We start from the raw sequence: 13,857 nt of genomic DNA on the forward strand, positions 1-13,857 counted from the left end.
CCAATAAACCAGTAGCAACAACAAATCCCTGAGTGAGCAATATCTTCATCGTTTTTAACAAATTAGCTCTCGGTGTGGTTGATTAGGATCAACAAAATCCTCACTGAACTCTTGATTGGTCGAACCATTCAAACAAATAAGAAGCAGCACATACTGCAGTTCCGACGCAGCAGAGATCAGTTCCACGGGTTCTTCCAAAAACAATGGGCCGCATTGGTGATCTCCTCATGTTCCCTCAGCCGCACACAAAAGCACTATGGACGATCTTTCAAAGGCTTTGCCGAAAGAGAAAAAAACAAATCTCCCAGACCGCAGCAAGGCACAGGATAGTGAGCAGCGTTTATAAGGCTTTATGGCCTTTGATTGCTCGAGCTTCGTAAAATGTTCATGCGGTTCGGACAGTTTTTATGGTGCTTCAAAAGGGTCATGTTGTTGTATGTGAGCTCATGTGTGGCGAGGCGAGAAACGCGTTGGGGCTGCGGATGATTTGTTCCGAGATCCCAGGTCCGTGTGGCCCGTGTTTACTCAAGATCCAACAGGGGTACAGCGCCGTCGCCTCCATTCTTCGATTTTTCTGAACTTTCACACAATTTTGGAAGCGCATTTTTTCAGTAATCAGAGTAATTTTCTCACTGAAGCACAGAGCCGTGACCAAATCTGCTTGACAGCCGAAGAAAGGTTTACTGTAATATAGACCATTTTAACGACACCCTCCTCCACACATTTGCTGGATAATCACTTAACCAAACTGTAAACTCCTCAATAGGGGGCCTCAGAATAAGTTGTAAATAGAATACACACAAAAAATACATGCATGCATGTTGGCCAATCAAATGGTTTCTTTGTAAGTTGAGCGTGGGTGGGTGGGTGTGTGTGTGAGAGAGAGAAATAAGAGGATGATGCACTTTGGACCGAACTTTATAACAAGAAAGCAGCGATTTTGGTGAAACTTTGAGACTAAATTACGAAGCCACAGAAGGATTATTATGTGGTTTGACTATGTTTGAATATGTTTCTTTGTGTATAATTTTGTTTAATGGGTGTAAAGGGTATGCCAAAAATCAGAGTTTGCTACGTGCCTTGGTTTTAAGGACACGGTTCAATTCACATTGTGTATAGGAAAGGAATAAAATGCCAAACGTTTTCTTTTGTGTGAACAAGAGCACAATTAGCTAGCAGTGAATTCCCTAATAAACAAAAGATTCTCAAATAAACAAAATAATGTAAAAGAGTCACCTTCATTAGTTGATTTGTACTCCTGCTTTCCATAAAAATATTCTTCGATCCAAACTCAAGTTCAACTGAGCTGCATGTGGAATGCGGCGAAAGTGATGCCTGAGCCTAATTATCGCCAGTGAGAAACCTGCTGACAGCCTGTTTGTACTTTTGACGCAGCAACAACTGCTGCACACAAGGGCCGATTGTGCGATTTGGATTCTTTGCAACTTCCAAGACTGTTGGCATGCGCACAAAGCGGACACTCTGGTTTATTGGATTTGTCTGGGAAGGATTCCCCCTCCTCTTGGCTCTTGCGCTCACGTGACTCTCACCGTGTTGTCCCACAGGCCGCCTCGTTGACCGTGGACCTGTGCGGCGATGACCAGGAACCTGGCTACTGTGCCGTGAGCAACGTGGCCGTTCACACCGACTGGTAAGAAAATCGCAAACACGTGCAGGCCGTTATTTTATTTTTTTCCATCCTCTCTCCAGTTCAGCTGTATACACTAAAATTGGCTTGACACATCCAATTCCTACGGCCTGGAAAAGTCCACAAGCAATTATGGCAGAATCCAAATGTTTGCCTCCACCTGTTATGATGTTTCTTCTGCTGTGTAGCATAGTGACTCACCACAAAAAAAAAAATAATAATAATAATTCAACGCACATTTCCCACCAGCGCATACTAGCCGAGCCTTTGCCAAAGTTTTGTCAGGAGTTGCGTGTCTGCCGATCGTCACCGTTTAACCAAAAACGTTTTTGGCCTTTATTAGAAGGGCGTAAAATTATCCCGCCAATAACGGCGGCTGGAAAACTGCCGAGTACTCAAGGAAAGACTTAGCAGTATAATTTTTGTGTGGTGTTAATGAGTTTTCCTTCATCCTGGCCCGGCTATTGTCTTGCAACTGCTCATAGTCGCCGTGCCGAGTGCCACGTTGGGAAGAAGTGAGGGAACTGGAGAAGCTCACTTGGCCAAGTTCACTGGGGTCGACCATGTCCAAGTTGTCCTCAAATAAAATTAAGAAAACGTTGTTTTTTTTTCTTCTTCTCAACAATATGTTTGTTCCAGTGAGATCATGTGTCATTCTGCAGAACCTAACCCCTGAGAAATTTTGGGAGAGACTTTTTTTGTGATGCCAAATTTGATTATAATCACACATGCATTTTTTTTAAGTAACTCAAGTTGTGATTTAATACAGAAAAAAAAAACTATCAATGCTTGATATGCAGCTTGTATTGGATCTCAATAGAGTGTACATGGGGTTTATCAAGGTAAAATTACATTTCTGAAACAAGCGTGAGACACACTTTTCCTTTTGAGCAAGACCACGACTTTGAGGAGTCATCAAGACAATAAATTAAGACTTAAGATTTTGATGAGTATTATTTTGATCATTAAAATGACTTCCTATTTCTTAATGTGCAAAGAATTCCCTCAAAGTTTCAGAAAAGCTAACAATATCATCAACATGAACAAGCTTTTGAGCTGAATTATCCATCCATCCATTTTCTTGACCGCTTATTCCTCACAAGGGTCACGAGGGGAGCTGGCGCCCATCTCAGCTGGTTCTGGGCAGTAGGCGGGGGATACCCTGGACTGGTTGCCAGCCAATGAGCTGAATTAATCAACCAATAAATATAAGTTCACTGTCCATCACATGCTCAAAACATTAAAACCCTTCGGCGTTATTGAGACCCGTTTTGGGCTTTTTGATGGTTCTGACCAAGTAATTTCAAAATAAGATAATGCTCAGGAGTTAACATTATTCAAGGTTGTCGACACTTCGGGGCCTATTCACTAAAGGTTTGTGTCGCCTTTGCACCGCGCTATTACCGGACGCAGCGCATTCTTAGTGAATACGCCCCTTAGTTTATTAAAACAAAGTAAGGGGAGTCGGCGTTTCAATCATCACGTGTTTCCAAAACAAAGCAAATGGGGAAGAAGTGGTCTGAATTTTTGAAGGACAGAAATGTGGATTTGATTTTTTCTTTGTGTGTGTTTTTCTTTTTTTACACATCGACAACACGGCAATATTTGATTGTGTGTTTCCATTGTGTGCGCAGGATCCTGGACGTGGAGCCCAACCGGCTCTCAGTGGGGGGCGTCAGGTCAATGGAGTCCGTCCTCCACCGCCGCGGTCAGGTCGCCACCCACGACTTTGTGGGCTGCATCATGGAGTTGGCCGTCAACGGCCGCCCGCTGGAGCCCAGTCAGGCGCTGGCATCGCACGGCATCCTTGACAGGTCGGCAACCCCCCCACCCTAAACACGCCGCCCCGACTGCCTTCAGTCCTAATTTCATCCTCTCGCCATCGTCCCACTCGCTCCCATCTGTCTGTCTTCCCTCTCGCTGTGGGACATCTGCTCGGCTTTTGCAGACATTCTTAAAAGCTGAGCGATACCAGAAATCAGTTGTAGACATTTTTTTTTTGTTGAAGTGATGGCAAATCTTTTAATATGCTAATCGTCCAGGACTTCTCTTCCAGAGAGCCCATCTGCCTCTTTTACTTGAGATTCTGTTCGGCCTGTCAAACTGACGGATCTGATTGTCCTTTTTTTATTTTTTATTTTTTTTTTTTTATTTTTTTTTTTTATTAGATGTCCAAGACTGGAGGCAGCCTGCACCGCCAGCCCCTGCAGACACGGAGGCACCTGTTTGGACCACTGGTCTTGGCAGCAGTGCCAATGCGTGGACGGCTTCACCGGCAAATACTGTGAGAAATGTAAGTCCATGTGCCTTTGAGGTATCTTCAGAGCGCACTTAATTATGCTTTCAAGATTATTAATGAGTCCCCCTTCGTGTGATTCATGGTATTGGTCATAACGCCAGCTGCCTCAGCCTCAGCTTTGTGTCTTTAATTATCAAAATATTCAGAGTGACGACTTACAATTGCAATGCCAGCGACTTTTTCCAGTGTCGCTGCTCCGTGTCAGCTTGGCAATTTTCCGGCTTGGGCTGTAGTAGCAGAGGCGGGACAGGCTGTGACATTGCACACTGGAAACGCACTTCTGTATTTTAGGCCATCAAATGCAAAAAAAAATAAATGCATGCGATTTTGCAGGATCATATCTTTATGTGAAAGAGCAAGAAGTTGTTTTAAATGATGACCTAGATAAAAGGGATCATTCAAGACATTCCTTTAAACGTTCACTCACTGTTTCGGGACACAAAAGCATGAACATTGTGGGGTGTGACTAACTCAATGTTTACCCAAAAACAGTCCGTCCAACAATACTGTGTCCGATATACAATCAACCCAACGTTGTTAAGACTAAAGTACACCATGCGATCAAAATGCCTGCTGTTCCAGAACCAAGAAGTTTTGACATTTTTTTTCCAACAAATTGGGACTGCGATTGTCCGGTGACCAGTTCAGGGTGCACCCCACATCTCGACCAAAGTTATCTGGGATAGGCTCCAGCTCACCAGTGATTTTAATGGAAAAGCACTAAAGAAAATGGATGGATCAACATTTAAAAGGATGCCTGATGGGATAGTCTACGATCAATCATTTGTGGATAAACTCAAGATTAGTAGGGTATAAAAATTTGGAGGTATTTGCGGCACCACCACCACCACCACCGCTCAAATTTCAAGGGGCTCAAAAAGAACCCTGCTGATTTCAAATATTCCTCGCACACATCTCGCATCGAGATAACCAAGATGAGGTTTACTGAACAGTGTGTTTGACAGCTGTTTGTCTTACTCTTCCTTCTTCAAAAAAAACCCGGAAGAAAAATGTGTGGTGCAGCTGTGCATCTTTCAGCGCCTCGGAAGGCAAAGACAGAGTGATGGTGTTGACGCAGCTGTTGGGAGCTAGCATTGCTGTGTAGACAGCGCTATCGCACTGGCGTTGGCAAAGATGGCAGTTTCACCTCAACCAGTACATTCGAGTGTAATGGATTGAGGATATTTCTTTCCCCGGAGTCATTACTTAAGATTTGTGTTATGATAACAGTCTTAAACAGAAGTGCACCAATGTCATGTAAACTAACTCTAACTGATAAGTCACTGATGCAGTGACGATAAAACTTTGAGGAGTTAAGACAAGATAAGGATTCAACATTGAGGAATTCAAATTTAAGGTAACTTCCAACTCTAGACTTGCACTTTGTGCACAAGTGCACTGGATTAATATTCATCTCAGTGACACATGGGACCCTCTTATTGGCCTGCAAGCTCCACTTTGGCTTTGCTATCTGTAATTACGAGTGAGAAATGAAGGTCCAATTTGTGGTTCTGGCTGTTGAAAAAGGAAAATAACTGACATGAGTGTGCAGCAGCTGCAGAGCGAGCGACGATTCAAAGCCACAGGAGAACTTTGAAGAATGAAACAAGATGATGAAGATTCTTTGTCTCTGTCCCCGTCTGTTGTGCAGATATCACGGCCGACACGGCGCTGTCCCTGGATGGCACCGGTCGCCTGGACTACGCCCTCAAGCAGGGCCCCAAGCGTGACGTCCTGCTGAGGCGGTCACTGCAGGGCGGAACCCCTGACCCCGTCGTTCCCAGTCGTCTGGAGGTCAAGTTCAGGACGCGTGGCAAGAGTGGCACGTTGATGCACGTGCAAGAAAGCAGCAACTACACCACTGTTAAGGTAGGACCGAGGACATTTAATCATTTCAGTAAATAAACTCGACTCCCACCTCCCACTTGTCCAGCACTGTTCATGTATCAGCAGCCATTTCCACGCATCACTTCCATGGGAGCAGCAAACAGGCTGCTGGTTCAGTTAAACACATTGGATTGATCCGACTTATAAATAATGAAACGCGGCAGCGTTGGAATAAAATGTTTTCCAAGGGAAGTTAATGCCCCTGAAGTATTGAAAATGATCTCGGGAGGAAGTCTGGAGTTTGACTTATCAGCGCCAAGGAACAAAAGCAATTATTAAGAGGGGCGGCCCAGTCGGCAATATGTGAAAATAAACATCTTCAACATCATACTGGTCTTTTTCAGGTGGATTGTGAAGTCAAAAGACAAGTAGTTTTCCACTTCAGGGGGTAAGACCAAGACCAAGACTTAGAGATGTTAAGACCAGTACCTTTTTCTAGGAGTTATGACTTTGAGGTGTTGCGACCAAGTTAAGGCAAATACTTTTAGGAGTTAAGACTAAGGCTTTGGGGAGTTGAGGAGTGCAACAACACTGCAGGTTCCTTAAGACTTTGAGGAGGTGAGGCCCAAGACTTTGAAGAGTAAAGAGTTAGACTTCAAGGATTTATGACCAAGTCTCTGAAGAGTTAAGATCAAAACCAATACTTAAAATTTGTTAAGACTACAGCTAGGCCAAGATTTTGAAAAGTATGCCCAATTCAAGACCAAGACTTGGATGAGCTAAGTCAAGACGGAGACTTGAGGAGTTAAAACCAAACTAAGACTTTGAGACCAAGTCAAAAGCAAGGCTAGTTTAGAGAGTAATAACCACATGGAGACCAAAACTTCAGCAGTTAAGACTAAGTCAAGACAAAGAAATTGAGGAGTTCAATGAGGCACTGACAACACAACCAAAACTTTGAGGAGTTGAGACAAGATAATCCTCCGATAAGTTAAAACCCAGTCAAACTGAACTTGTCAGGAGTAAAGACCAAGTCCAAACGCGTGTTGACGTTTTGTTTGTGCAGTGTGAGTTGAGTGTGCCAACTCTGTCAGGGAGGTGGATGAAATGATAATGACCAAAACTTTGTCACCCTCCCTCAGCTGAGGAACGGCAACGTCCACTACATCTCAGACGCGGGCGTGGGCGGCAAAGTGGAGCGAACCATGGGGGACGTGGTGTTGTCGGATGGTCTGTGGCACACCCTCTTGCTGGTTAAGAACGGCTCCACCACCTTGATGCAAGTGGACAACAGCCACTCTCGTGTAATCCAGCTCCCCACCCAGGACTTTGGAGGTCTTGGCATCCTCACCATTTCCCTCGGAGGGATCCCACCTGGTCCAGCACAGCAGAAGACTGCGGCAGGTGAGCTTCTAGAGAGTTTGTTTGTCTGCAGCTATTGAACGTGCAGACAATTAAGTATGGTCTAAAAATGCTACATTAGAGGTATCTAAAAAATCAGATCTCATGTATCACTGTCAAATCAGAATTGGGCACTTGGAACAGCAGTTTCAGTCAAGTTTTATTGTGGAGTTTTTAGATTATTGATGCGGTAGTCCAGTGGTACTTGATACCCCCTTTGCACAAGCACACATAAGAACATCCAGTTCTTGTATGTTCGGCAGCAAAGAAAGGAATTAATCATCTGTTGTTCCGATTGTCGATCATACTTGGCTAACCAACAAGTTTATTTCAGTTTGACGCTGCTGAGATTTACCAGTAGTTGAACAAATTTTGCTTTATCAAATATCAGTCACAGAGAGGGCGGGGGTGAGGAGGGGGTTGTAGATGTAAGAAGAACATATCATGATTTAATCTGACTTCTCCTTGGAGCACTTTGCCTTTGAGGACATTTGGTCTTTTTGACTTTGTTTCCCGTGTTTTCAACCTAAATCAGTCAGACATCCTCGAGGTTGTGTTGAGGACACTTGGAAAAGGTGAAACGACGCGTTTCCACTTTCCAGACAGACGCAACGCTGCATAGTAAATTTCCCGCTTTTCAGGAGACGGAAAATTAATGGAATGCCACAGACTAATATGGTCAAAATCCTGATTTGTTGAAGGAGGGCATATTTCCGAGCATGCCGACTCACAGTCAACCAACTGTGACCTCAAGTGGTGCAGTGCATTTTCAGTGTTTAAACGATCAAAAACAAAATGGACTGCACTGCGATGAATTTAATAATACAGAAAAAAAAGTTATATTGACATCAGTGAGGCAGTGTTGTTTGACAATACACAAAGCCAGAGATTAAATTACATACAGACACACTCATCGGACACAGATGTATGTCTGGAAGCTACAACAGCTAAGACGATGGACTCTCTGTTTTGGATAAAACACTTTCCATTTTTCTTTATGTAAATCTGCAAGTTAAGCATGTATTTGTTTTTGACCAATTAGCTGCCCAAACAGTATTCCTTTTGTTGTGATTAGCGCTCCCAGTTCCTGTTTGTTTGAGAGGAAGTGAGCAAGCACCAGCCCCAACAAATCACTCAGTCAGCACTGATCTCACTCTAGCAAAGCCTCGTGTCCTCCTAGTCTATAACGACTGTTTCTTTTCTTCCACTTTTTTGTCCGCAGGTTTTGATGGATGCCTGGCCTATGTGAAATATAATGGCGAGAACCTGCCCTTCACCGGAGAACACGGCCTTGTTGCATTAACAAAGACCAGTCCATCTGTCAAGATTGGTTGCAGAGGTCCGAACTTGTGCGAGAGCAGCCCGTGCTGGGATGGTCTGATGTGCATCAACCAGTGGTACACGTATCAGTGCGTCCCACCTGGCGACTGTGCCTCCGGTCCTTGTCAGAACCACGGAAGCTGTGTGCCAGATCCCCGTTTGGGTTTCACCTGCGTCTGCTCCGAATTCTACACCGGAAAGACATGTGAGACCCAGGTGGCCTGCCTGGGTGTCCAGTGCCCTCAAGGGACCACCTGCAAGACGGCCAACAACGGCGGCTTTGTCTGTAGTCCAAACCCCGCAACGGAAGCCATGGTTCTCCCTATTTGGGCAGTCCCCGCCATCGTCGGCAGCTGTGCCACGGTGCTCGCCTTGGTTGTGCTCAGTCTCATCCTGTGCAACCACTGCAAGGACCGCAATAAAACCAAAGTGCCAAAGGATACCAAGGAGAAGAAACCCAAGGAGAAGAAGAAAAAGAAGAAGAAGGGCAGTGAGAACGTGGCCTTCGATGACCCAGACAACATCCCGCCGTACGGAGATGACATGATGGTCCGCAAGCAACCCGAAGGGAATCCCAAACCGGATATCATCGAAAGGGAAAACCCGTATCTGATCTACGATGAGTCTGACATCCCTCACAACAATGATGCTGTCCCGAGCGCTCCCTGCGCTCCTTGCAATGGTCCGGAGGCCGAGATCGAACACTACGACATTGACAACGCCAGCAGCATCGCACCGTCTGACGCGGACATCATTCAGCACTATAAGCAGTTTCGAAGCCACACACCCAAATTCTCCATCCAGAGACACAGCCCACTTGGCTTTGCAAGGCAGTCCCCCTTGCCCCTGGGTGCCACCAGTTACTCCTACCAACCTCAGTACACGCAAGCACTACGAAGCACCCCGCTCAGCCACGCCAACTCTGCTTGCCCCACGCCTAGCCATCTTTCCAGGCACTCCCCGGCCCCGTTCACAAAGCCCTCCTCCTTTTACAGAAACACCCCGACTAGAGAGCTTAACCTGGCTCGCCGCGAGGGGAGCCCCCTGGACATGCACAATGACATGTGCCAGCCACCGCCCATGTTCAACTACGCCACCCGGCTGGGGAGGCGCAGTAAGAGTCCACAGACTATGGCCGGCCACGGCCACACATCCCGCCCGGGGAGTCGGCTCAAGCAGCCCATTGAGCAGATCCCCTTGGAGACGGGACCCCCCGTGGGGCTCTCCATCGAGGAAGTGGAGCGGCTGAACAATCCTCGCCCTCGCAACCCCAGCATCTGCAGCGCCGACCACGGGCGCTCCAGCTCCGAAGAGGACTGCCGCCGGCCTCTCTCACGGGTCCGCAACCCCGCTGACGGCATTCCTGCCCCAGAGTCCTCTTCGGAGAGCGACTCACACGACTCCTTCACCTGCTCGGAGATGGAGTACGACCGGGAAAAACCCGTTTCTTACAGCTCCCGGGTCCCCAAGCTCTCGCAAGTCAACGAGTCCGACGCGGACGACGAGGACTATTGTGGGAGGTTGAAGCAGAGGCGGTACTCGAGCCGCCAGGCGGAAGGGGGTCCTGGCATGGCCCAGTTGCCTCCCGCTGAGCAGTACAACACCCTCCCTCACAAACTGGGCCCGCCAGCTGGGGCATTCAACTGGGACAATCTTTTGAGCTGGGGTCCCGGTTTTGGACATTACGTCGATGTGTTCAAGGACTTAGCGATGCTTCCCGAAAACGCATCTGCAAAGGACATTGAAATGAACAGTGGCGACGGCTCGGTCACCATTCTTAATGAAGGGGAAGCAGAACAATACGTATGAGACTATTTATTGTCACGTTGTAGATTTTGGTGACGTTCTCCGAAAAAAGAACGTCGGACTATGTTCTGTGTTTTTGAATGGAAAAATAATAATGACGACTTTCAATGCAGTAAGGCAGAACCAACGGCACCCGAATCCACCTTGGAAAGGTTTTACCAGTCTCTGTCCAGCTATCCCGTCATGCATTGTTTGCACCCTTTGAAGAAGCCTGCATCTGAATTCAATTGACCTCCATAAGTGTTATCTAGGTCAAATGTTTCTGTTCCTTATTACCGATATTGCCTCTCCCTCGCAGCCCGAAAGATCAGACGGCAGATTCAATTAACACTCGCAGCTGTTGAGCGAAACAAAACTCCTGTTCATACGTTGTCGGTCAAGTTTGAATTCCATGGTAAAGGAAGGACGTGCGTTTTGAAGGGAGCGCACCTGCAGACGCGGCGTGAAAGTAAGCACTCCCATGTAAATCACACCCGTTCGCCGCCGGTTATCGCCTCGGGTTTTGTTTTCTCACAAAAGGCTGGCGAATTGCTCCAAGAGTGACGATGAATCAAGTCGGCTGCCTTACGCACATTTGAGGATTGCAGCATGGGGACAAATGTGTTTTCTCGGTTTGTTTGTTTGTTTTGGGTGGTATCCTTCGCATTTCAAATGCTCTGCCATTTTGTTTTGCAATCAACATGATGACAACTTGTGGATCTTTTTTCTTAAATGACCCAAACAGACAAACAAAGACTGTGTATATTGTTGACACGTGTCAAACGTGGAGTCATTTGTCATTGGTGTCTTTGTCCATTATGTTGACATTATGTTGTAAGTTTGCTTTGTTTTTTGTTTTTGTTTTGTTTTTTGTACGGTTTATTAACTTAAATTACTTAAGCTGTGTTTTTATGGATATTTTTTCATAAGCCGAAATGTATGTTCTTACTTTCGGGGAAAGTAAGGGTTAAAGACCTATTTTTTACATCTGTTACATATGTAACGTCAGTATTTTCCACTTTTTATAAAACTATAACATGCTGTATGCTTTGTACTTGTAAAAAGCCAATAACAGAATAAAAAAAAATATTTATTTAAATATGATTGTTGATATATCTTGTTGCGAACCATTTAGACAATGCAGACAGTCAGTCAACAATAATTGGGAAGTCACAGCTTCCCTATTGGTAGTTTTTTTTTGTTGTTGTTGTTTTTTGGTGCAGCGATTTGTCTTGGTCTGACTCTTAATTGACTTTTGAAAGATGCTGTTTAGTCTCTGAAAATGGTGAACTTGCTCCAAAGTGAAGCAAGCGCATTTTCGCCACATGTTGAGATCTCAACCCCGTTTCCAAACTCACAGAATTTGAACATGATCCGAAAAGCAATGCGATCTGCGTTCAGAGCACAAAAAAAAAAACTTTTACAATGTCCGAAAACCACGCAGCTGATGTTTCCCACACTATGCGACGATCCCGCCCACTGATGCGCTTTGCAGATTTTACAACCTGCGATCGAAGGTGCGAACGAGGCGCCCTTCAACTTCCCATGGAGCTCCCGTGGCGTTCCCCCACGCGACCGCAAAATGTCATCAAACGTCTAATCCCCGTTCAAATCATTTCCATGTTGACTTTCGCAGTATTTATGAAAGGATGTGGCACGGCGCTGCTGATATTGGCCCCTCAGAATAAATAGTTCCACCGCCACCCCCTCCAGAAAAATGCTTATGAAGATTGATGATTATGAGTTGCAGCCATAGCGCCTCCTTTGGTGTGCATTCGTTCATCCAACCTTTAATGTAACTGACTGAGAAGCAATGTGACGCATTTGACTATACAAGTGCAAGCGTAATGCATAAACAAACCTTGATTTAAACTCTCCAGAGGAAAGCCGAGTAAATCAAAAGCAGTCAGTCTGTCTGCCGTTTTACGGATTTACAATCCAATTGAGTCGAATCAAAGCTTGGATGCAGCTCTGAAAACCGACCGCATTATAGATTGCTTCATCTTCCTCAGTATATATAGTATAGCGTGCAACTACTGTATTTTCATCTGTCTGACTATTGCGTGTGGTAGCAAACAAACATAAAATTAAACTAATTAAGTAATAAGTAGTAATAGTCAGTATGTACAGATTGTGCAATGAAGTGGCCAGGGTTTATTACTTATTTAATTTATACATAAATAATTCTAACTCTACTTTTAACATTTTATTGTAATTTTTAATTCATTTTGTTATTTAGACTTAGTAAATTACTTCATAAATTCTGACTAATCGATTTAGTCATCAAGGTCAGACCCCAATAATATTATTTGGTTGAATAAATAACCATTAATGGAAAAAAAAAACATAAAATAGCACAATAAATGCATTACGTTAACTGACATTTAAAAGCTCAGCTTCAATGTTTATTATTCTGCTCATACATATTTGTTTTAAATTGCACAATAAATCTAATATGTAGTCGAAAAATAAAAGCCTGACTCCCAATAGATGCCTGCTATGCTGTTGAATACATTGCTAATAAGTAAAACTATTAAATACAAATAAATGTCACTTTATTTATTATTATATTTCTTATATGTATTGTATTTATTGATATAGTAAAAATTAAATAATACCAATAGCAAATAATCACACCACCTATTAAAAACAAAACAAAAAATAATGGTATGATAATTTCTTTTAGCCATGTTGTGAATGTCAACCAAAGTCACTTGTGCTTGGAAACCTCGAAACGTCAGCTTTACAGATGCCACATCTGCTCTCCAGGCTGTTTTGGTGTGTTGTGGTTAGGATGGCAACCGTGACACATGCGCACTATTAGGCAGAGTAAATAAGTATTAAGAACTATTAATTGGGGCATGGTGTATATTAGAGCGGAGGCAATTATTTGTATTTCATTTGATTTTTCAGACCAGAGTTTGAAATGCAGAATTTGAGTGAAATCATGTTGAAGCGTTTGTAACGTCCGTCCCCCGTGAACGCATCACCAGCGATTGTGAGCCGAATTAGCAACATCTGCTGCGAGATTTGCACTTTCCAAAGAGTTCTGGAAAGAAATAGCAAAACCATTGATGACTGATTTGTCCTTGAAAGTTGCTTAATGTTGAAATTATCCGACGAAATTAAATTAGGGCACGGCCGTGAGACGCTCTGCTAATTGGGACCCCGCAGGAGACCAACCAATGGACGCAGAATAATACACGTGCCGCTTGCGTTTCTTCTTTTTTTATGTGGGTCAAGATGTAAACAACAACAGCCGCTTACTTGCTCCTCTTGGACTTCTCACTCACCGCTTGCTTGCCTCGCAAACATCCCCTTGCTCGACTTGCAAAAATGCTCTTTACATTAGATACATGTGATTTATTATTACTGGGGGGAAAAAACTGTGTAATATGATTAGAATAGTCATCATTTCAAGATACTCTCTTTTTTGTTATTTTTACTGTTACATACTATTACTAGGGCTACAACTAACCCTTCTTGGCAGTAGTTGGCGCTATACTGTGGCAGTTTTGCCTTTATTCACATATTTTGTCTTACTGTTAAATGATATTTTATAAATCAAGAGTCCGAC

At 44.3% G+C, this 13,857-nt stretch overlaps 1 protein-coding gene across 2 annotated transcripts in view; it reads left to right on the top strand.

Annotated features, from left to right (window-relative positions):
- Positions 1–11,340, top strand: part of fat4 (FAT atypical cadherin 4) — a 101,748-nt gene extending 90,408 nt beyond the window's left edge. For both annotated transcript variants that reach the window (XM_077532307.1, XM_077532308.1), the window contains 6 exons: positions 1,566–1,651; positions 3,283–3,462; positions 3,817–3,941; positions 5,599–5,816; positions 6,917–7,178; positions 8,398–11,340. In XM_077532307.1, the coding sequence (XP_077388433.1) occupies positions 1,566–1,651; positions 3,283–3,462; positions 3,817–3,941; positions 5,599–5,816; positions 6,917–7,178; positions 8,398–10,304 (2,778 nt within the window). In that variant the 3' untranslated portion in view covers positions 10,305–11,340. The remainder of the gene's footprint in view (positions 1–1,565; positions 1,652–3,282; positions 3,463–3,816; positions 3,942–5,598; positions 5,817–6,916; positions 7,179–8,397) is intronic.
- The last annotated feature ends 2,517 nt before the right edge of the window (positions 11,341–13,857 follow it).

This window comes from Festucalex cinctus, chromosome 9, assembly GCF_051991245.1.
Source record: "Festucalex cinctus isolate MCC-2025b chromosome 9, RoL_Fcin_1.0, whole genome shotgun sequence".
Lineage (NCBI taxonomy): Eukaryota > Metazoa > Chordata > Actinopteri > Syngnathiformes > Syngnathidae > Festucalex > Festucalex cinctus.